The sequence below is a fragment of the Cyrtonyx montezumae genome, unplaced genomic scaffold, assembly GCF_038088225.1.
Source record: "Cyrtonyx montezumae isolate F1298 unplaced genomic scaffold, pur_monq_1.0 scaffold_20, whole genome shotgun sequence".
Classification (NCBI taxonomy): domain Eukaryota; kingdom Metazoa; phylum Chordata; class Aves; order Galliformes; family Odontophoridae; genus Cyrtonyx; species Cyrtonyx montezumae.
Genome location: NW_027071937.1, coordinates 5,172,323 through 5,192,289, shown reverse-complemented (window position 1 = coordinate 5,192,289; position 19,967 = coordinate 5,172,323). Strand labels below are relative to the sequence as shown.

The 19,967-nt window shown below is 48.3% G+C and overlaps 2 protein-coding genes across 2 annotated transcripts; one reads left to right on the top strand and one right to left on the bottom strand.

The window, feature by feature from the left end:
• Positions 1-150: 150 nt before the first annotated feature.
• Positions 151-2,448, bottom strand: SWI5 (SWI5 homologous recombination repair protein). The gene is made up of 5 exons (XM_065737196.1): positions 1,982-2,448; positions 1,862-1,910; positions 1,685-1,785; positions 914-1,008; positions 151-635 (listed from the first exon to the last, which is right to left on the bottom strand). The coding sequence occupies exons 1-5, from the start codon at positions 2,446-2,448 to the stop codon at positions 571-573; spliced, it is 777 nt and encodes a 258-aa protein (XP_065593268.1). The 3' UTR covers positions 151-570.
• Positions 2,409-19,928, top strand: GOLGA2 (golgin A2). The gene is made up of 28 exons (XM_065737558.1): positions 2,409-2,494; positions 3,442-3,564; positions 3,871-3,951; positions 6,389-6,523; positions 7,100-7,143; positions 7,276-7,339; positions 7,796-7,855; positions 8,300-8,380; positions 10,038-10,076; positions 10,620-10,682; positions 10,923-11,016; positions 11,677-11,783; positions 12,413-12,471; positions 12,885-13,026; positions 13,900-13,989; positions 14,177-14,284; positions 14,368-14,455; positions 14,925-15,268; positions 16,023-16,136; positions 16,412-16,636; positions 16,871-16,970; positions 17,057-17,145; positions 17,735-17,888; positions 18,020-18,087; positions 18,604-18,706; positions 18,885-18,991; positions 19,199-19,367; positions 19,462-19,928. The coding sequence occupies exons 1-28, from the start codon at positions 2,447-2,449 to the stop codon at positions 19,707-19,709; spliced, it is 3,147 nt and encodes a 1,048-aa protein (XP_065593630.1). The 5' UTR covers positions 2,409-2,446; the 3' UTR covers positions 19,710-19,928.
• Positions 19,929-19,967: the final 39 nt, after the last annotated feature.

The following is a 19,967-nucleotide window of genomic DNA, read 5'->3' as shown; positions in this document are numbered from 1 at the left end:
ACCACAACATTCTCTTTACTACAGAACTGATACAAAACCTCTGGTACTACAGCAGTTAAGTACAAAAATGCTGAACACTCAAACTCCTCCAGATCCAATCATAACCAAATCACCATCACAACTTCGGCCTCTGGTCCTCTCTTCTGGTGGCTTTCCTGACAAAGCAGCTGTTACATCCCATACGGTGTGCACTTACATCATCCACAGAGAGGCTGTTCCACCTGCAGGTTAACACCCAGACAGACCCTGGATGCTGAAGAGAAGCAAAGGCCCTTTGGGAAGAGCTTTAGCTTGGATTACAACATTTCCAATTAAAAAATAACAATTAGAAATAGTGTTCCTAAGGTAGCAGAGCAAACTGAAAGAGCCCCAGCATCCCTTTCCCACAAGCAGGAACGAGCTGATACCATCCATATCTTGCACATTTCAAAGCTGTTGAGAAACGTGGCTGCTAACACTGGAAATTCAATGTACACACTGCTTCTGTTGGCTCTCAATGGGCACAGCACCAAAACACAAGGGCTCTGCAGCAGTCATGTCTACAGGTCGTGTCAGCCTGTAGGTCCCATGCTAGTCATTAAGCTCCAGGTCGAACTCAGGGTACAGCTGCTTTGTAGTAACCCCTCGGATAACAGCTAGAAAAGAAATTCCATTGCTTTCATTAAGGAGAAAACAAATAAGACAGAGAAGACTTGTGCTTTCCCCCCATGTAGCCTCCTTCTATCCCAACAAACACACAGGTAAGGAACCAAAGTTCCCAGCTATGCCCCCTGTGTGTGCTTCACCACTTCTTTTTGTTAAGGAAGCCTAACAATGAAGATTCTTTGAAACAAGCTCTGCCTTTCTGGCATCACTGTCTATATAACAAAATTTACTACACCAAGAGCTTTTTCCATAGCCTTCCCCTCCTTACCCAGTTTGCCTAGCAGCATCTGTCCAGCATCTTTAATTTCGTTATACTCGTGGAGCAGAGAGATGTGCTTCTCCAGTTCCTCCACACTGTAGCCTCTGTAACAAAGCCACAAAGGTCAAGAACAGCACAGAGGGATTGCTGCTCCTGAACAGCACTGTCACCACCAAACAAACACGTGAGGATATCTGAGGTATGGAGACCTAGAGCAATAAAACCCCGCTGTTTAGAACAATGGCTTCAGGTTGGACATTAGGAAAAATGCCTTCTCAGAGTGGTGAGGCATTGCTATGCACTGCCCAGGGAGTGGTGGAGCCCACGTCCCTGCAGCTCTTCCAGAGCTGTGGGGAGGTGGCACAGCGGGATGTGTCTGTGGGTGCAGTGGGGTGGGGATTGGAGAGCTCTTTTCAAGCCTTAATGTCTCTATGATTAACCCCCCCACCTCATTCAAATCAATCACACACATCACTGAGACAGAGCAAGGGAAACACTCATCCAAACCCAGACGGGGCAGCGGTGCAAGCCACGGATCACAGAACTGCAGGGGCTGGATGGGATCTCCGTCCTCCGTCTGGGATCTCAACCAGCTCTGCTAGCACAGCAGGAGGTGGCATCAGCTAGAAACATGCACACATTAATTCCCAATCGATACATCACCACGTCAGCAGGTCAGAGCCGTCCCAGCCAGGCTTAGGGAAAGCAGCCGGGAAGGAACTCAGGGACTCACAACCCGAACCATCACCGCGCAGCCCCATCCCCCCCCGCGGGCCGTACTCGGACAGCAGCTGCGCGATGTCCCGGTCCAGAGCTCGGTCCTTCTCCTTCAGCGCTTCGATATCATCGCACGGCTCTTCTCCGCGCGGCGGGGCCGGGACCTGCGGGGACAGAGCGCGTCCGGCACCGCTCACGGCACCGCGAGCCGCCGGTAACCGGAGCGGGGCGGCTGCTCACCGGGGACTTGAAACCCGCACCGCCGCTCCGCCGGGGACCGCAGGGAGCCCTGAAACAGCGCACGGAGACCCGAGTCAGCGCTCGGCGGGGCGGGGCTCGGCGGGGCGGGACCGACCGTACCTGCCCCGCACCGGCGGCGCATTGCGCCCCGCGGGTTCCGACCGCCGCTCCGCCACGACCGCCGCCTCCCGCCCGCAGCGCGGGGCACGCTGGGAATCACAGCGATGGCGGCGCGGGGCACGCTGGGAGCGGAAGTGAGGAGGAATGCTGCGCGGGGCACGCTGGGAGTTGTAGTCCCGCGCGCGGCTACGCCCCCTCAGCGCCGGGGAATGAGTGGGGAGGAGCGGCTCCCCCCCGCAGGCAGCACCGCGGGCCGTTGGCGGGACGCGCCGGGCTGCGCGCGGCCCACGGGGCCCGGGAGGGGCGGGGCGGCAGCGCGGGCCGAGCGCGGCGCGGAGCGGAGCGGAGCGGAGGGGCGCGGCCGCCCCCGGGCCCCGCGGGTGGGGCGGGCTCTCGGGGCGGAGCCCTGGCGGCCGCTCGCGCCGCTCCCCTCGGCGGCTGACGTGGCCCGGGCGCGGGGCGGACATGGCGGACGGCAGCAGGCAGAGCAAGCTGGCGGCGGCCAAGAAGAAGGTGAGGGCGGGAGGAACGCGGGGCCGATGCCCGGAGCCGTGCGGGGAGCCCCGGATCGGCCCCGCAGTGCTCCGCGGCGGTGGGGGCGGCCCGGGGGGGCCGGGCCTGCGCTGCCGCGCTGCTATGCTGCCGCGCTGCTATGCTGCCGCCTGCGTTCGGCGGCTGCCGCTGTCCTTCCCTTCCCGGGTTTCTCTTACTCGTCTCTGTGTTCTCTTTCTTCTGCTGCTCTTTTCTGTCTTTTTTTTTCTCTTTCTTTCCCTTTGATTTATATATTTGCTTTTTCCTTCTCCCTCCCGCGGGGCAGCTCAGCCCGATCCGTCCCAGCAGCGATGCCCGCCCGTGTCAAAGTCACGCGGATGGGAAAGTGCCCTGGAGCAGCTCGGGCTTCCATTTTGAAATCCATCCCGGTGCCCGGGATCCCTTTGCTCACGGTGCCTTTCCCGGCCGGAGCTCCGGGGCCGCGCTGCGCTCAGAGCCGTTCCCGGCACATCCAGCGCTGAGTGCTCGTCCCCGCGGCGTCCGCGTGTGATCTGGAGTGTGTCCGCGTGTGATCTGGAGTGCTGTCGTTGTCCCCCTTCAGCTCTTTTTTTTCTCGTCACACTGTATTATCAGAGCTGCGTTTCCAGCTTGCTGCCGTGCTTTTTTCCTTATTGCTGTTACCGATATTTTTTCTTGCTGTATCAGTTTGTCTCCTGGGGACTTGCTTACCGAAGCTGAACACTGACAGCACTCAGTCTCTTGTCGTAAACCCATCGCTGTTAATTCTCACTTTAGGAGTCCTTAACTGATGTAGATGCATTTTTTTCCCCCTGGAGAACGAGCTCTTTAAGGACAGTTTCTCTTGTCCTTACACCTCAGCTGACTTCTTAACCTGTGTTTTGTTGTTGACATTATATTCACAGAAGACGTATGCTGTTTGGACTAAAGGTTATTCTTTTTTTTCGCAGCTGAAGGAGTATCAGCAGAAGAACAGCCCTGGAGCAACTGCAGGAGCCAAGAAAAAACGAAAAACCAAAGAAGGAAGTAGGCCTGAGACTCCCACAAACGATGACCACCAGTCTCCAGAGAACGTGAGCGTCCTGCTCTTTCTCCTCGATAACTTCCCTCTGCTTTGCTCTTTGGTTTCCCAGTATGACTGCAGCTGGGAGAGGGTTATGCAGTGTGAGTGGCTGAGACACCTGTATTAGCAGTGTGTGAGTCAGGGTGTGTGGTGGAGCAGTGCTGGAGCATTCAGAGCTGTAATGCAGCCCTGGGTGCTGCCGTTCTGAGGTCGGGAGCTGGACGATGCCAGTTTCTTTGGCTGCCTTTGATTGATGTTTTTCTCTCTGTCCTTTTCTGAGCCGTTTCTCTTTCCACTTTTCTTTCGCCTCCTTTAGATTCAGAACATTCTGAAGGTGCTGGTGTCAGACCTTAACCGCTCCAATGGGGTAGCCATACCCTCATTGGACAAAAGGAAGGTGAGGCAGTGCTCCGTGTCCCTCGCAGTGACTCGCTGTCCCCTCTGCATGCTCTGCACTGACCTTGATTTCGGATGGAGCCTTGTTCTGGCATGTCTGCTGTGTTGCTCTTTATTTATTTTTTAACACGGGCCTGTTTGTTAACATGTGTTTCCATCATTTGTAAGTGCTTGTTTCCTCCTGTTTTCTGTCTGAAAATGCAAAAAAAAAAAAAAGTTAACCATTCAAATACATGTCCTTTAGACAGTCGAGCTGAAAGGAAAGAAAGAACAAACAGAGTTTGGGGTGAGGTGATAAGCCAAGTTAACTGCTGAGACATGCTGCTCTGGGAGTGCTGCCTTTTTCAATCTGTGTTGCTCCTGTCTGTGTGGTTGCTTTATTTACTTCAGTGCCGTGCTCCTGAAGGGCAAGTTTCTGCTCATGGCTGGCTGGGCAGCTGCCCTGAGCAAGCTGTGTAGTTATTCCAGCTGCCCCATTTGATGACGGGTGATGAAACCTGCACAGGTGCTGTACGATCTGGCAAGTGCCACTGTTTTAAATGTGTTTAGGCAGGAAGTCAGGTATTTCGAGTACAGCATTTACAAGCTTGAGTGTCTTCCCTCACGCCTGGAGGAGGGGCAGGAAGTAGTTCACTGAGCAATGGAAATGTATTCAGGTGCTAACCAGACCCAGCACAGGTAGGCTGTGTGCCATCAGAGCTTAAGTGACAGGAAGAGACCTGTGAGCTCTGTGATTCCCTTTCCAGCTGCTGTCTTCTAAAAATCCCGAGTCAGGAGAGCATTCTGAAACTCACTTGGTGCTCCTGGGGCAGAAGAGCTGCTGCTGCCACACAGCCCCCCCACCTCACCCACGTCAGCTTTCCTGGCTGTGAAACAGAAACCCCAACAAAGCAGGAGCCTTAGTTTGAGAGCACATGGATCCTGCTGTGTGCTGGGCTGAGCACAATTACTAACGTGGTGTTTTACATTATTAGTGCATCACTTCCAGAAAAGTACTCCACTCCTGACTCTATCTCCAGCAAAATTTATCCACTCAAAAACGTTGCTTATTGTAGTTATTAATTTACTTTAAAACTGTTTATTGTGGAGGCAGTTCTTGTGGCTGTGTTACTGACTTTTGCATCTTGAAGTGTTATGCGAAAAGAATGTTCCAATCAGAAAAAAATTAGGGACATGTTTATGAGATGTCCTGGGCAGAAGTCCACGTGACGTTCTACATTTATGAGAGCTTGAACAAACAGAGGTGAAGTAACCTGTGTCTGGAATAAGCAAGGGAGTTCCTGACTTTCCTTCAAGCACCTAAAATATATTGCTCCTTGAGAGCACAAGTGTCTGTCCTCCAAAAAAACAATGGAGGCAGTTCCATTTGTTCCCCTCTGCAGCTTTCCAGCTCATTACTCATTAAATCTGCCTTTACTACTGCTGTAATCCTGGCTGCTTCATTCATGAATGAAGTGCTGTGCAGGTCAACAGGGAATGCCCAGGGAGTTCTTGGTTCATGCAAACTGCCAAGAAAGAAGTGACTGAAGTAAAAGGGAACTCTTTCAGATGGATTTGCAGAGAGTTACAATACATTGGTGGGGCTGGCTGCTGAAAGACTGTAATTTGCTTCCTAGTGTCATTAAGTGATGGTTTGTCAGAGCTAGAGATGAAATAAAACTACTTGTCATAAGCCAACAGAATGCTGCTCTGAGTTTGTGTGGCTCGCTGTGTTGCTGCACAGGATGGATGGAATTATCCAGTTCAGCATGGCTTGGTGGAGGTGTCCTCAGCTGTTATTTGTCCTCCCACAGATGCCGGATGAGAGCCTTCATCACTGTCCAGAAATAGTTCTTAGGCCCTTTTCTACTGAGATTCTTGTAGCTGTGGGATTCCCAGCTTCGCCAGGGCCATGGGCACCTGCTCCCAGCCAGGCTCATCTTGGCCTGTTCCCACATGTCCTGTTTCTGAGTGTCTGCTTCATAGCTTGCCCTTCGAGTTTGACTCACCTGGTTGTCAAGCAGTCGCTCGCCTGTTCTTTCCCACCTTAATCTGCACACAGTGATCTGTGTTTTCCCCAGAGACAAGTGGGGGGCAGTGCTGTACGAAGCAGTGATGCCATCTGGCTTTGCCCCTTGCTCACTTAATGACAAATCCTTGCAGAAAATCCAGAGGGTGAGCATAGAGCAGGGAGTCAGCCCGTGTTAGAGAAGTGATGGTGGTGATGGGACAGCTGTTCAGACTGGATCCAGCAGGACGTAGGGCTGGGACGATTTTTGGTTGTGGGTTGATGCAGTCACCTGTTTGCTCTGGGGAGGACATAGACTCACTTCCACACGTTTCTACCTGACTTTGTTCACATCCAGTAGTTCTCACAGGCCTGTCTCCAGGTGCTGAGTCCACGTGTGTTTGCTTTGTTTTGCACGTAGGCTGTAATTCTGTGATGTGTTTTGTGACAGGCATACTTTGACAGTGATGTTGCCACTCGTAATGCTGACCAGCTTGCTGCCGATGTCCCTGTGCTATCTAACAGCAACAGCCTGCCTAGCTGTGCTTCTGTCCTGCCTGCTCCTGGGAGCACGCAGCTGACACAGGTTTGTGAGTCATCATCAGTATCCCCACACGGGTTAGTGACTTTCTTTCTTAGAAAGGCAGACTTCCCAACTAGCTCACGTTGTGTCCTGTAAATATAACCACGTTCTCCACTCTCTATTAATCATCTGTCTGAGTGGAGGGTACTAGCATGCACACATCCCTGCTGCTTCCAGAGCTGTGGTTCTTTTCCCCTTCTCTCCTGTTTAATTACCAGAAAGCACTTTTAATAATACAGAAGGTCTCCAGCTAGCTGGAGCAATCTGCATTTCCTTTCACTGCTTAAAGATTCCATTGAAGTTTTTCCAGCAAAGTACAGCTGATTATTCTGATAAATGGTAACAGCAAATACAAAGCCAGTAACACTTAAGCCTCTTAATCCCAAGAAACCTAGCTCTCAATGCTCAGAAATTGTGGGTAAGCTGGGAACTGAGCCGGTGGTCTTAGTTTATCTTTCTTTGGGAAGCAGTAGGTGCTGTGGAACCTGAGCCCAGATGTAGTCAAGCCTTAGGGGCACATTCACAAACACGATTCCCATCTTTCTTTTCAGACTTGTAAATTTGTGCTCTGCTCCACAGATTCATGAAGCTGAAGATCATAAAAACACTGTGGATGAGAACAGGTGAGTGTTTTATGTTTGCAACAGGATCCCACAGTGTCCAGCAAATAAAAGTTGTAGTGCTCCCTGCTGCTTTACTGACTGGGGCAGTTCTGCAGGAGGAATATTCACTGTGAGGTCCTTCTTTGTTCCCAGGTCTCTGTCATCAACAGAAAGTCTCCGCCAGCTGTCTGAACAACTCAATGGCCTGGTTTCTCAGGTATGGACTCATTTTGGTCCATCTGTCCTTACAGCTTTTTTGATGTCTGATGTGGTTCTTTAAGCAGCCAGCTCAAGAAAACACTCTTCAGTGTCAATGTCTGCAGTCGTCCTACTAAACAATGAGATATTTAAGCATTGAGAAGTTAAACTTCCAGTTTTAGGAATGTTAGAATTTCAGCAGTAGAAGGAAGAGTGGAGTGGGTGAATGGACAGCATATATTCATGGAAAGATCAAGTGGCAAAGAATCTGAAGTCAGTCTGCATAATTTGTATCAGCTTGCCACAGGGGGAGGCTGCATCTATCCTTAGCCAGGAAAGTGTTTTTACCTGTGGCTGACTGTGGTGCTTGCAAGTGAAATGTGCTATGAGAAGTACTGTGATAGTCAGTTCTTATTTAATAGTGATTTATTGCCTGGGGGAATAAAGCTGACTGACTTGACTATTTTTCTTCTAGTCCACGTCATATGTGAATGGGGAAAGTGTTGTTTCTTCCACAAATATTAAGGAAATGGAAGTAAGTTGTCCTCAGCCTATGAGTTTTTCTTATTTTCTGTTCTAAGTTAATTGCTGGGACTGTGCTAATGAGACCTGACTGAACACCCAGTTCCCATACACTGTTGTCCAGCGTTGCCCTCTGCTGTACTCAGGTAGCTGTGGTCAGCAGGAGTGGGTATTTCTGAGGTATCTGAGCTGGGGGTTGGGGATCATTAGTCCTCGGTTCAGCACCAGTCTAGTCCTTAGTTTTGATTTGCTTTTATGTCAAAAAAATCTGCTTTCCTTAGCAGAAAGTACAAGTGAATGTCCCAGCTACTCTTGTTGAATCTGTAGATTTATTTGGAACATCTGATTTTTATCAAACTGTGATAATGATTTATTTTTCTGTCCTTTTTAATTATTGCTTTTTTTCCCTCCCCTTTTCTGCCCCTGCCTTCTTCTCCTGCCTGCATGTGCCCATCAGACACGTTACCAGGAGCTGGCAGTAGCCCTAGATTCCAGCAATCTAACTAACAAACAGCTCATTACAAAGATAGAGGAATTGGTAAGAAACAATCCTACCAACCAGTTTGATATTGTCTCTGCTGCTCCTCCATGCTCTCTGGGTGTCTGCAAGGTTACGGGCTCTCTTACAGCACCACAAGGAAGGCTGCTTTCACACCACACTGGGTGGAACAAAATGGGCTGAATGGGAGATGTAGGAAGATCAAAGTCCCAGGCCACTTACAAATACATTGGCTCATCTGAGAACAAGCAGCATAGTTTTGCTTTCTTCTTGAATTCACTCTGTCACTCATTGTGTTTTCTCTGGATAAGCATCCTGATAAAACAGCTATTTCTGGGCCTGGTCTGAATCCCTGAAATACACAATTCTGGTGCTGGCAGCAGTGTGCAAACCTATTTCTGCAGGTGGTGATGCTGTTCTAAATATATTAGCAGAGTGAGAGCAATAGGTCTAAGAGAGCCTGGGGCTGGTTTCTGATCACATCCTCAGCTTCTCTTGGCACTGTGAATGAACTGCTTTGTCCTGTGCCTTGCATGGATTCCTGCTGCTGCTTTTCAGCCTTCAGCTTTAACACTGCAAGAAATGGAGCTAAGTGGACTTGGTTTGGTCTGAAAAGAGCCTTTCTTGGTTTGAAGTACTTTTCCCCATTTTGTTCCTCTTGCACTCTTTTTCCAAAGTCCACCGTTTCCCAGTGCACCCCACAGCCCCTCCGTGTGTTATTTTTGGTTTTGAGTTCCTTTGGTTGCATTCTGTTTCTTTGTGTCTTTTAGCTGGGCTGCAGGGGTAGCAAGGGCAGTGCCCACCCAGGACTGTTCTTGTTTGCCTGCTTTCTGACAGGCTCACTAAACACTGCCTGGAATTACACGGGGCCTTTGCTGCATTTGCAGTTTTGTCTTTCCTTTTTCTGGTTGTGTTCTGCACTGGTGTTAGACTCAAACCCTCTTAATTCATCAGCTTTCTAGCTCAGTCATGTTTCAATGTGAGCTTGAAATAGAAGTAGTAAAAATGGGCCAATGTTTGTCCTTTGGAAAGGGGAAATATACCATGCATGTAGCTTACATATGGGTCATCTGTGAGAAACTGCCACGAGGACAAAAGCAGCAAGGAGCAGACACTCCAGCCCACCCAAATCTGCACACAGGTTCACCCTCAGGACTGAAATTGGCTGGGATGGGATTGTCCCCTTTCTCTGTATTTGGCTTCAGCTCTTTCATACCAGCTTTGGCAGGAGCCTGCCAACATAAGTGAGCTTCTGCATGATGTAAAGGCCAGTTGCCACATGGGATGAAACTTTAAGGTCTCAGCTGAAGCAAAACACTGTGCTGTGGTTGTGTTCTGTTTTGAATGCATTTTTGGTCATTGCCCTGATGCATCAGGGCTATGATGAACACCATAGACATGGGGTGAAGGTGTGACTATGAAGTTGGTGGATGCTCAGATACATCTAGGAGTTTTGTAGTGGTGTTTGCAAATGACTGCTGAAATGTACTGAGCAATGAAAAACACGTATGGCATATTCATAAAGGAAACCCCACATCTATTATTTTAATAGGTGAGGTGATCTTAGTCTTCTGCATTAAGAGGTAACGGGGGCTATCTGCATTCATTGGGTGTGCATCCTACTTGAAGTGCAAATTTGCTTTAGCAGTATGAGAGTATTTCCTTTTAATACTGATGCATCCATCTTCTTCTGTAGAAGCAGCAGAACCAAGAAGCAGTGAATCAGCTGGAGAAGGTAAAGTGTATCCTATTTTTGGATAGAGATAGAAATAGATATGTTCCTCTGAGGAAGAGAAAGCATAGCAGACTGTGGCACGGGCCAATGCAGTGCTGTCTTATGGAACTGTAGGATCATTCAGGTTGAAAAAGATTCTTAAAATCATCAAGTCCTACAGTCTGCCCAGCACTACCCAGTCCACCAATGAACAGTGTCTTTAAGCACCACATCCACACACTTTGTAAACAGCTCCAGGATGGCAGTTTCTTCACTTCTCTGGAGATCATCCTAGATTTGGTTCTACTTGTAGTGTAGGATTGAGTATTTGGACTTCACGGGCCAGGCCTGGCAGGGAGCTTTCTTATTTTGATGAAAGCTAAGATTTAAATGCTTAAGTATTGGAAGGCTGCAGTGAAAGCAGCAGATTACATTTTAAGGCCTTGCCAGTAGTTTGCATTCCAAACACTGCCACATTTATGCCATGGTAAGGAACTTACTGCTGCCATTCTAGGATGGAGGGTTTTACAATGTGTGCTGAACAGGCATCATTTTTTTCTACAGGAAAAGAAGGAGTTTGAACAGAAATTTTCTAAAGAGCAAGCAGCACTGAGAGAACAGCTACAGGTAAGGCAGTGCTTTCATTACAGTAATACAACCTGGCTGCTGTCCTTTTCTGGATTACTGAGCACTCTGTCTTCATCTTGGAAGCCAACATTCTTTCAGGAGAACCAGGAGAGCCAGTTAGCTAGATTGTACTTAAATGCAAGAGCTCTTTGTCTCCCTGAATTATCCTTTTGTGGCAGCAGGGATGTTGTGCTTGCGAGCAAAGATTTCCTGCACTGAGCTCCTTTTTCTTTCTCCAAGGTTCACATCCAGACGATTGGAATTCTAGTTTCTGAGAAATCTGAACTGCAGACAGCCCTTGGACACACTCAGCAAGCTGCACGGCAGAAATCAGGTAATTGACTCGGAGCACTCCAGCCCCAAGCTGTGGGTTAAACCGTGCATTTCAGGAAGCAGGATGGTTGCTGGCAGCCAGCTCACAGCACTCCTTGGTTCCTTAATGAGCAATCCTTGGCACCGTCACCGCTTCTGTCATCGTAGCAGCCCCCAAATTGAGCATGGTAATCCCATGGCAGCTGAGGTTCTTTTGTGCATCACTGAAGCCCTGTCAGCCCTGCTCGGGCCTGGTGACTGCCCCAGACTGTTCTTTTCTCACTTTATTCGGATTCTTTTAATACTTGGTTCCCTTTCATCACCCTTCCTCCCGCACAGCTGTCGCATTAGTGTAGGTTTTATCCAGGCCTTTCATTCTCAACTAAATTTCAGCAATTTGCCCTCATAGGAAAAAAAAGAACATGGTGTATATTGCTCTGTAAAGGACATTTCATCATCTCCCTCTAAAAGTGAGAAAGGTAGTTATTGAGAGAGAGCTTTACTGCCCGAGGTTGCTGGTGAATCACATGTAGTGCCAGGAGTGGAAGCAGGCCTACGGATTTACAGAGCTCTGTGCTGCTGTCACTGAAGTGTTTTAAGAGCTTGTTGACAAAGCAGAAAGTGCTGCTTAGCCTGTTCCCTTGTGGTTTAGTCTCAACTGCCTCTGCTTTGACTCACTTAGGAGAAGCTGAAGACCTTGCTGCTCGTTTACAGTCATCTCGCCAGAGGGTATCAGAGCTAGAACGCACTTTGTCCTCCATCTCTATGCAGCAAAAACAGTCAGAGAAGGTAAGAGCCACCTCTCTTTATGCTTAATTAGCAACTCTGCTTTTGGCTATTTGCTTGTCACTTCACTACTACAAAGTCTGTAGTCCCTGTTTGGAAGAGGGGCTGAACTTAACCTTGTTAATTGTTAATTAACCTTGTAAAGCCCTGTGTTCTCATCAGGGCAAACCTTTCATTCAGATTTCTGTGACCACTAATCATATGGCTCAGTGGCTGTCCTCAGATCTGGCACCTTTCTGCATGAGTCTTGCCAGCACCACACAACAGAAGATTCTCTGACACCTCATCCCGGGAGGGTTTCCGTCAAACAGGCACTTTACTATTGATACTTATTCAGAAATTTGCAGAAATAACTTCACCATGAGTTAGTAGCATCATGTTCAAAATGACAGAGCAGATGTAGTCCTGGCAAATCCATCCTTTGTGCAATCTGATGGTGTGATGAGCTGCAGCACTAGCCAGCCAACTATAGTGCTAAGTGAAGTTCTGAGCAAACCTGTGCTGGGGATTTTGCTCAGGTTATGACCTTTTCTGCCTTAGCTGATCTGTTAAAATAAAATAAGGTAATCTTTGAACATGTTATTTGTATGGCTAAAGTCTGTAGTTGAACTGATCGTTTGCTTTTCCTCCAGCATAACAAAGAGTTGGTGAAGGAGCGAGACAACCTAAAACTAGAACTGTACAAACACAGGTAAGCCTGTTTTGCATATTATTCCAGAGTAATGAAATTCTTCTCAGTAGAGCCACAAACCTTAGCAAGGGGCTTTGAGCACGGCTGGTGAGTTGGGAGGCCAGATATTCAGTGTGAATATAATAATTACAAAAACAAAAGGTGAGGTGTGCAGTACAGCACAGGCACACAGTGCTCAGGGAGGCTGTGCAGTCTCCATCCTTGGAAGTATTACAGCACTGTAGAGCTGTGGCTGACGAGATCTGGTGGTAGTCCAGTTCCACTTGGATTGAGAGGCAGGACAAGATGACCTGCAGAGCTATCTTCCAGTCTACATTTCTATGACTCCAGCTGCTGTAAATTTAATGGCACGGGCATCTGCAAACCCACAGAAAATACAGTGCTGCCACTTGATTGTTTTGTGGTTGTTTCAGCAAAGGTAGTGAGGAAATAAAGCAGCAGAACTCAGAGCTGTCAGAGAAGCTCCGCTCCCTGGTTTCTGAGAACTCAGCCATGAAGTTGGATGTGGAAGATTTACATAAGAAACTGGAAATGGCCGAACTGATGATTCAGCAGGTAATCACACCACTGGGATGTGCTTAGAGCTGTGCTCTAAGGAGCTGGAGCAGGAGACTGAAAGACATTGTGATGTCAGTCTGCTAAAAGTATGTTATACGGTATGAGAAGGTGGCTGGACCTATGAGTGTGCAAATATGGTGACTGTTCTTGTCACTGTTCACTCTTCTGTTAACCAGCTGTTGTTCAGTGTCACTGAGAAACGAGTAGAGGTCCATGCACCTGTCTTATCAAGAGGTGAACTGGACAATGGCAACTGGAAGATCAGCTGGGTGAAGCTAAGACAAAATAATTAAAATGGGGATGTGTGGGAGCCCGCTGTTAGAGAGCAGGCTCAGTGTTAAGGTGAGCCCACTATGAAAGAAACTGCTGCCTTTTTTTGTTGTTGTTTTCAGGCTTAAGTTACCTGTAAAACAAAGCCAATTGCTACTCTTCTAGGAATAGTATTTTGTCTTACCTGAACCAGCCTTGCTCTGTAGCCCTCTGACATGTCCCACACTGGCTTTAAATTCCCAGCATGTCTATCAGCCTTTAAAGTCACAAGTATTCATACCATCTGATATGTCTGTGTACTACAGACTCTTGAAATGCAGAGTTTCTGAACCAAATGATTTGACTAAAACCCATTTTCTTAATTAAAAATAGTAAATATAAAAGGGAAGAGAGGAGCTGCCTAGTTCAGCTTGTTCTACAGGGTTAAAATCTAAGCTTCTTGATTTTAGATGCCACTGTAAGTCAACTTTTGAATGTTCCAACTCATTGTAATGAATGATGGTTATAACATGGATCAGATGGCAGGTTAAAGTCAGGGGAGAAGCTACACAGAAACTGAATATTAACATTTTGCCATAACCTTTTGATTTTTGTGGGCAGTTCTCAAATCAGTCAGGGAATGTGGATGCAAACCAGCAGTTGCAGATGGCACTGGAAGAGAGGGCAAGCCTGGAAACCCAGATTGCTCAGGTAAGTTGTTAATGTAAGTGCACTGATGATCCAAATCCTGACTGCAGTAAAGAAACTTGCGTGGCAGAAAAATGCAGCCTGAGCTTTATGTTAACACTCAGTTTCCCCAGGCTTTATTCCTTAATTGGTCAGCCATCCTTTAATTTATTCAGTTGGTACACTTTGCCTTGTATTTTGTTTTTACTAGCTGTCAGAGTCACTGCACCAACTCCAGGCAGAAAGAGATCAGTATGTAGAGAAGCTGAAGGAAGAGGGGAGCATTTGGCAGCAGCGAGTCCAGCAGCTCTCTGAGCAGGTAACCTCACAGCTGCTTCCAGTGAACACAGGTGTAAGTGCACCATGAGCAGAGTTTTAACTTGAGCTTGTGTGGCCTTGCAGGTCCACACAATGACAGAGGAGAAGGAGAAACATATGGCCCAAATTCAAGAGCTGGAAACCAATGTTACAGAGCTGTTGAGCAAATCAGGTAGGACTTCCAAAGAGGGGCTTCATATTGCAGAGTACCAGCAGATTACCTGTGTCCTCACTGTCGTAGTATTTCTACATGTACAAGTGGGTCTGATCCTCTCAAATCATGAAGAGAGCATAAAGACTGGTAGCCCTGTGAAACCTTTTGTTCTAGCAGACAGCAAGTGAGCTACTTCCAGGAACTAGTACCCAGCAAATGGTTTATGGCTTTAGTTACTTGCTTGGCTGTCCTGACAGGCCCATGAGGTTAGGAAGGCAGGACTCTTGCTGGGGCTGAGAGAGGGAGTCAGCAGCATGCAGCAGGATACTGTGTGGTTTTGGGGTGCCCTGCTCCTCTGGATACTGCATCTGGTGATACTTACTGGGTTACAGAGTTCTGCAGGTTGGGGTATGTTCTGCATAGCTCTGTGCTACCCAAGTGATTCAGCTCTCTGGCTGATCTGCTTTTGATTCCATTTCCTCAGCAGTGAAACCAATGGATGTTGAGCCATCCTTACCAGCAGGACCGACAGCAGCTGAGCTGAGTCTGCAGGAAGAGATCCAGAGGCTGCAGCACGAAAAGGAGGAACTGCATGGGCAATACCAGGCCCAGGTCCGTGACAATGAGCAGCTGAGCCACCTCAACCAGGAGCAGGAGGAGAGGCTGCTGGAGCTCGAGAAGACAGTACAGCGTTACAATGAGGAGTCTGTGGACAGACAGCAGATCCTGGAGAGCATGCAGAGTGACAAGGCCACCATCAGCAGGGCACTGAGCCAAAATCGGGAGCTGAAGGAGCAGCTGGCTGAGCTGCAGAATGGGTTTGTCAAACTGGTATGTCTCATGAATCTTTGCCCACTACTTCCCACAATGATGCAATCCTTTTGTAGCACAACTGTGAAGAAACAAACAACTGTCAGGAGCATTATCTGCCTTTTGTCCTTAGAGCTATGGATGCTCAGCCTTCTGTGATATATATTGCCATACCAGGAGGTGCTCTGTAATTCCTTACTCTGTCAAGTGCTCTGGCGAGCAAACTGGTATCTCTGCCCAGAGCCATTTCCTTTTTTCTTCTCCTCTGCTGGCAGTGAGGCTGTTTCTTTCCCCTGAGTATTATTCCAGCTTTACTCATGAAGAAATTCTCAGCAGTCTTCTGTCCTGTTGCTGTCATTGTTTCTGTCCTGAAGCTGAATTCTTACTCTTGCTCCTTTCCATGTAACAGCTTCCCCTTTGGGGCCGTGGCACGTAACACATGGTCTGTCACAGTTTTTTCTTCACATCTTTCTGAACTTGTCTTCTTGGTTTTGAAGGTCTATTGCTTTATTTGGGATGTTCCTGTCACCCATCTGCTTTGGATCTGACAGGCTGTGTGATGTGCCAGGCCTCTTCTTGGCATTGTCCCAGCACTGATTCCCCCCCTTGCTCTCCTCCCATCTCCTGAGCCTTACTTAATTACTGCCCTTATTCACAGCTCAGAACAACACAAGGGATGGTATCCCATTCTATCAGGAGTTCACGTGGTTTACTGATAACATATACTTATGGTGACTGGGACAGCTTTCATCTACAGTGGTTTTGAATCTTGCAGACGAATGAAAACATGGAGGTTACAAGTGCCCTACAGTCAGAGCAGCACGTGAAGAAGGAGCTGGCTAAGAAGCTTGGGCAGCTGCAGGAGAACCTGGGGGAGCTCAAAGAGACGGTAAGCAACAGCAGTAGGATGGCAGGGCAGGTGTGCAACAGTTTGTGCAAAGGGGAGCTGGCAGCTCACCAAGCTTTGATGGAAAGATGGAAATTGGTATTGTAACGATCAAGCTGAGAGCCCTCCCATGTCATCTGCTGCCTGATGTGGGGGAACAGCATGTGGGGGCAGATGGTGGCTTTGGGGCAATATTGAGAGTTTGGATCATGCCACATGGGTCATTATCTTTTCTGGCAGAAATGATCTGATCTGGTGGTTTTATCATGTGTTGTCAGCTGGAACTGAGAACACAGGAGGCTCGGGCTCTGCAGGAGCAGCGGGACCAGTACTACGGCCACTTACAGCAGTATACTGTGGCATACCAGCAGCTGGCTGCTGAGAAGGAGGAGCTGCAAAAGCAGTACTTGCTTCAGACACAGCTGATGGACAGGCTGCAGCACGAGGAAGTTCAGGGGAAGGTGACGGTGGAAATGCACCTGAAGGAACTGCAGCAGACTAAGGTAATAATGAAGAGGGGCGAGTGGAAAGACTGGAGGCAGAAAGCTTAATTATGCTACATCCTCTGCAATAGAGGTGAATTAGAGACAAATGATAACTGCCTGGAGCAGAAGCACTGTTCTTCTTTTGTTGTTGTTTGTGTGTTTGTTTTTGTGGTGCTACTGCTAGTGACTGCTTCCAATTTTACAGGTTTTGGTGAAGAGCTTTTTCATTGATGTTCTGCTTCTCTGTGGCAGGAAAGTCTGGAAGCTGTAGCAAAGGAAAACAAAGAACTGCAGGCCCAGATCAGTCAGTTAGCAGCAGAGCTGGATGGCAGGATGCTGCACAGACTAGAAGGTACATAGCTGCAGCTGCTCTCCAGGGACGGGAGGCAGAGCTGGGCTCTCTGGGGTATTACCTCTTTGTTCACCTCCCTTTTACAGGGGATGGAGTTGAAAGTGAAGTGATGACTGAAGAAATGAAAAATCCTTCGTTTGTGATCCCAGAGAAGTTTGAAAGCCATGAAGAAATGGTGGGTCTTAACGGGTGGAAAAGCCTTTGTTCTCAGTTGTGAACACGTCTAGAAAAGGAGGCAGATTAAACTGCAGAGGGACTGCAGTGTGTAAGCTGTTCATCGGCTGTAATCCCTACAGCTGAGGCACAATAAAGTGTTACAGTCCCTTGTACACAGCAGCAAAAAACCCAACAAGATTCCTACAGCATGGTTGAAAACCAAGCTGGAAGTCCAGCAATGGTTTTAGTTAACAAAGACAACTCAGCTGGCAGAGTGGCTCTAACTATTGTGGTGGCTGACGTTCTCCTCAGTTTGGAAGGCAATTTGGAAATGTGTTGAATGTCTACTAAATTTTTTCTGTAAGTGTAGTTGAAACCTGAAAATACTGCAATCAGACAGTTACTGTGGGAGTTCAGGTTTAACCTCCAGAGAAGAAATGATTTGTACTGACTGAGAATGAGAAGACATACAATAGTTGCTGCCTGCTTTAGTCCTTTGTGTTTCCCACCTGTAAATAAAATGGGGTAAATTCCTGTTGTTCTCTTTACCCTGAGGTGATCACACTTCACAGGAAAAGCACTAACGTGTACTCTGCAATTCACCCTAGGTGACTTTCTTGACATCTGCCATGTCCCAAGTGGAGAAGGAGCGAGAAGAGATGAGGCAGCAGCTGGCTGCTCAGAAGCAGCAGTGCAGAAACCTCCTGCAGCAGATAGCAGCAGTTCAGCAGGAGCAGCAACGTAATGTCACGCTGAGTGAAGGTGAAGTTCTGTGCAGTCTGGGTGCAGTGTCAGCACGGAGTCATGCCCCAGCCTGGCCCTGGACTCTGTGAAACAGACTGTGGGTTTTGTGAGCATTACACTGATGTAGAAATGATAAATGTCCTTTGCAGGTTCCACTGTGGATAGTGTTCCAGTGGAGGTTCATGAGGCTTTGAAAACTGCCATGGAGAAACTACAGGTGAGCAAAGGATCTCCTTTCTGCTCCTCTGCCTCACCTAGCTGGATTTGCACCCTGTGCCAGACTGTGGTGGCACACACAAATTGTAGGGGAGTAAGAGCAGACGTTCCATGGTAATAAGCGACTTCCTAAAAAGCAGCTTTCCTTACAACTTGTCTCATCACAGGAAAGCCTCCCCTACCCTGCCCTGTTACAGTTTCATGATTTTTGTTAAACCTTTACTCTGCTGGGACAAAGCAGATCTCTTCAAGAACTGCAGACCAATTGTGACCACAGTTGTGCTATCCCAGCAATGAGAAGGAACTTTGTTCCCCCAGTTCTTCTGCTTCCCAAAATGCAGAGATGCTTCGCTACACCTTCTGAAGCTCTGTTCCTTTTTTACTACCAACCCAGAGGAGCTGTAAAGGCAGCAAGATTTGTTCCCTATGCTCAGGCCCATGTCAATGGAGGGTGCTTTAACACGAGTGCTGCCATACGTGAGCAGCTGAGGTGACTAACACCAATTTCTGTGTTCAGTCCCGTTTCACAGATCTGATGCAGGAGAAAGCTGACCTGAAGGAGCGGCTGGAAGAGCTGGAGCATCGCTGCATACAGCTGTCTGGGGAAACAGACACCATTGGTATGTTTTTGCACCGTTGCTTTTGGAGCTGGCTCTGCTAAATCCCAAGCAGTTCAAGTCTTGCTGCCTAGCTAGGCTAGACTTCCAGGGCTGGATGTGCTGGACCCTCATGCAGCAGAGGTCTGGTAAGGCTTGTACATCAGTCTCACTTATTCTTTGTGCTTCTCTTGTCTTCCAGGGGAGTATATAGCATTGTACCAGAGTCAGAGGGCTATCCTCAAACAGCGGCACCAGGAGAAAGAAGAGTACATCAGCAGGCTGGCTCAGGATAAGGAAGAGATGAAGGCAAGGAATCTCTTCTGTGGTACTACAGACACAGTGTACACTTGCAGGCGGGCCTGGGGAGCAGCTGCAGTGTAAAAACCTTCATGGGCTGTTCTTCAGCTAGCTTTAACTTTGAAGTTGTAGCAGTGGCATAACAGCACTCTGCAGTGCAGTGTTTGTGGCCTCGGGGTATGCGTGCTTCTTAAGTTTTCCTTTGCTTTGGTGCAGATAAAATTAGTGGAACTGCAGGATTTAGTGATGCGTCTGGTCAAGGAAAGAAATGAGTGGTACAGCAAGTACGTAGCAGCTGCTCAGAACCCAGAGGTGCTGGCAAGCCAGAATGAAAATGCACTGCCAGTGGAGAGGCGCATCGAACTGAATGCTACTGATGGAGAAGGTAAGCTCCTGTTACATCAAATGGAATAACCCCAGGTCTGTGTGTGTGGATGGGAGGAGTTACCTGCCTGCTGTGTCTCCCGTGTGCCTTACAGGGTTACGAGAAGTGAACTTAGATGAAGCAGAGCAGGAGGCTGCTGCCCTTCATCAGTCTGGTTTCTATCCTATTGACACTAAAGCTGCTCAGCCGAGCCAAGAGGACCCTACAGCAAAACAAATAATGCAGCTTCTCAGAGAAATCCAGAACCCTCAGGAGAGGCTGGGCTCCTTGCTGGAAAACCCCTGCATTCCGTTCTTCTACCGCGCTGATGAGAATGATGAGGTCAAAATTATGGTGGTTTAAATAGCACCAGTTCTTACTTACAGCGATTTTCTATGAGCCTGCAAAGATTAAACTGACTTGTATGTGCCCGTACTGCTGCTCAGCAATGGTCAGGACAGCAATGAGCTCTGAAGGCAGCTGGAAAGAGGGACTGCATCCGATGAACTCGAGCATCCTTCCTTCTCTCCCCTCTGTTACGTGGTGTGCTTGGAGCACAGGCTGAGCGGTGCTGGCTCTTCAGCTGGGCCTGGTGCGGGCTGGGGGGAAGGGACTCTGACT

Bases quoted from the DNA above. Each gene is read 5' to 3' on its own strand.
- SWI5 (XM_065737196.1), bottom strand. From the start codon at position 2,448: ATGTCCGCCCCGCGCCCGGGCCACGTCAGCCGCCGAGGGGAGCGGCGC. The intron at 1,009-1,684 runs GTACGGCCCGCG...GCTTTGTTACAG, and splicing joins ATCGCGCAGCTGCTGTCCGA to AGGCTACAGTGTGGAGGAAC. The intron at 636-913 runs GTAAGGAGGGGA...TTTCTTTTCTAG, and splicing joins GATGCTGCTAGGCAAACTGG to CTGTTATCCGAGGGGTTACT.
- GOLGA2 (XM_065737558.1), top strand. From the start codon at position 2,447: ATGGCGGACGGCAGCAGGCAGAGCAAGCTGGCGGCGGCCAAGAAGAAG. The intron at 7,144-7,275 runs GTGAGTGTTTTA...CTTTGTTCCCAG, and splicing joins AACACTGTGGATGAGAACAG to GTCTCTGTCATCAACAGAAA. The intron at 16,137-16,411 runs GTAAGCAACAGC...ATGTGTTGTCAG, and splicing joins TGGGGGAGCTCAAAGAGACG to CTGGAACTGAGAACACAGGA.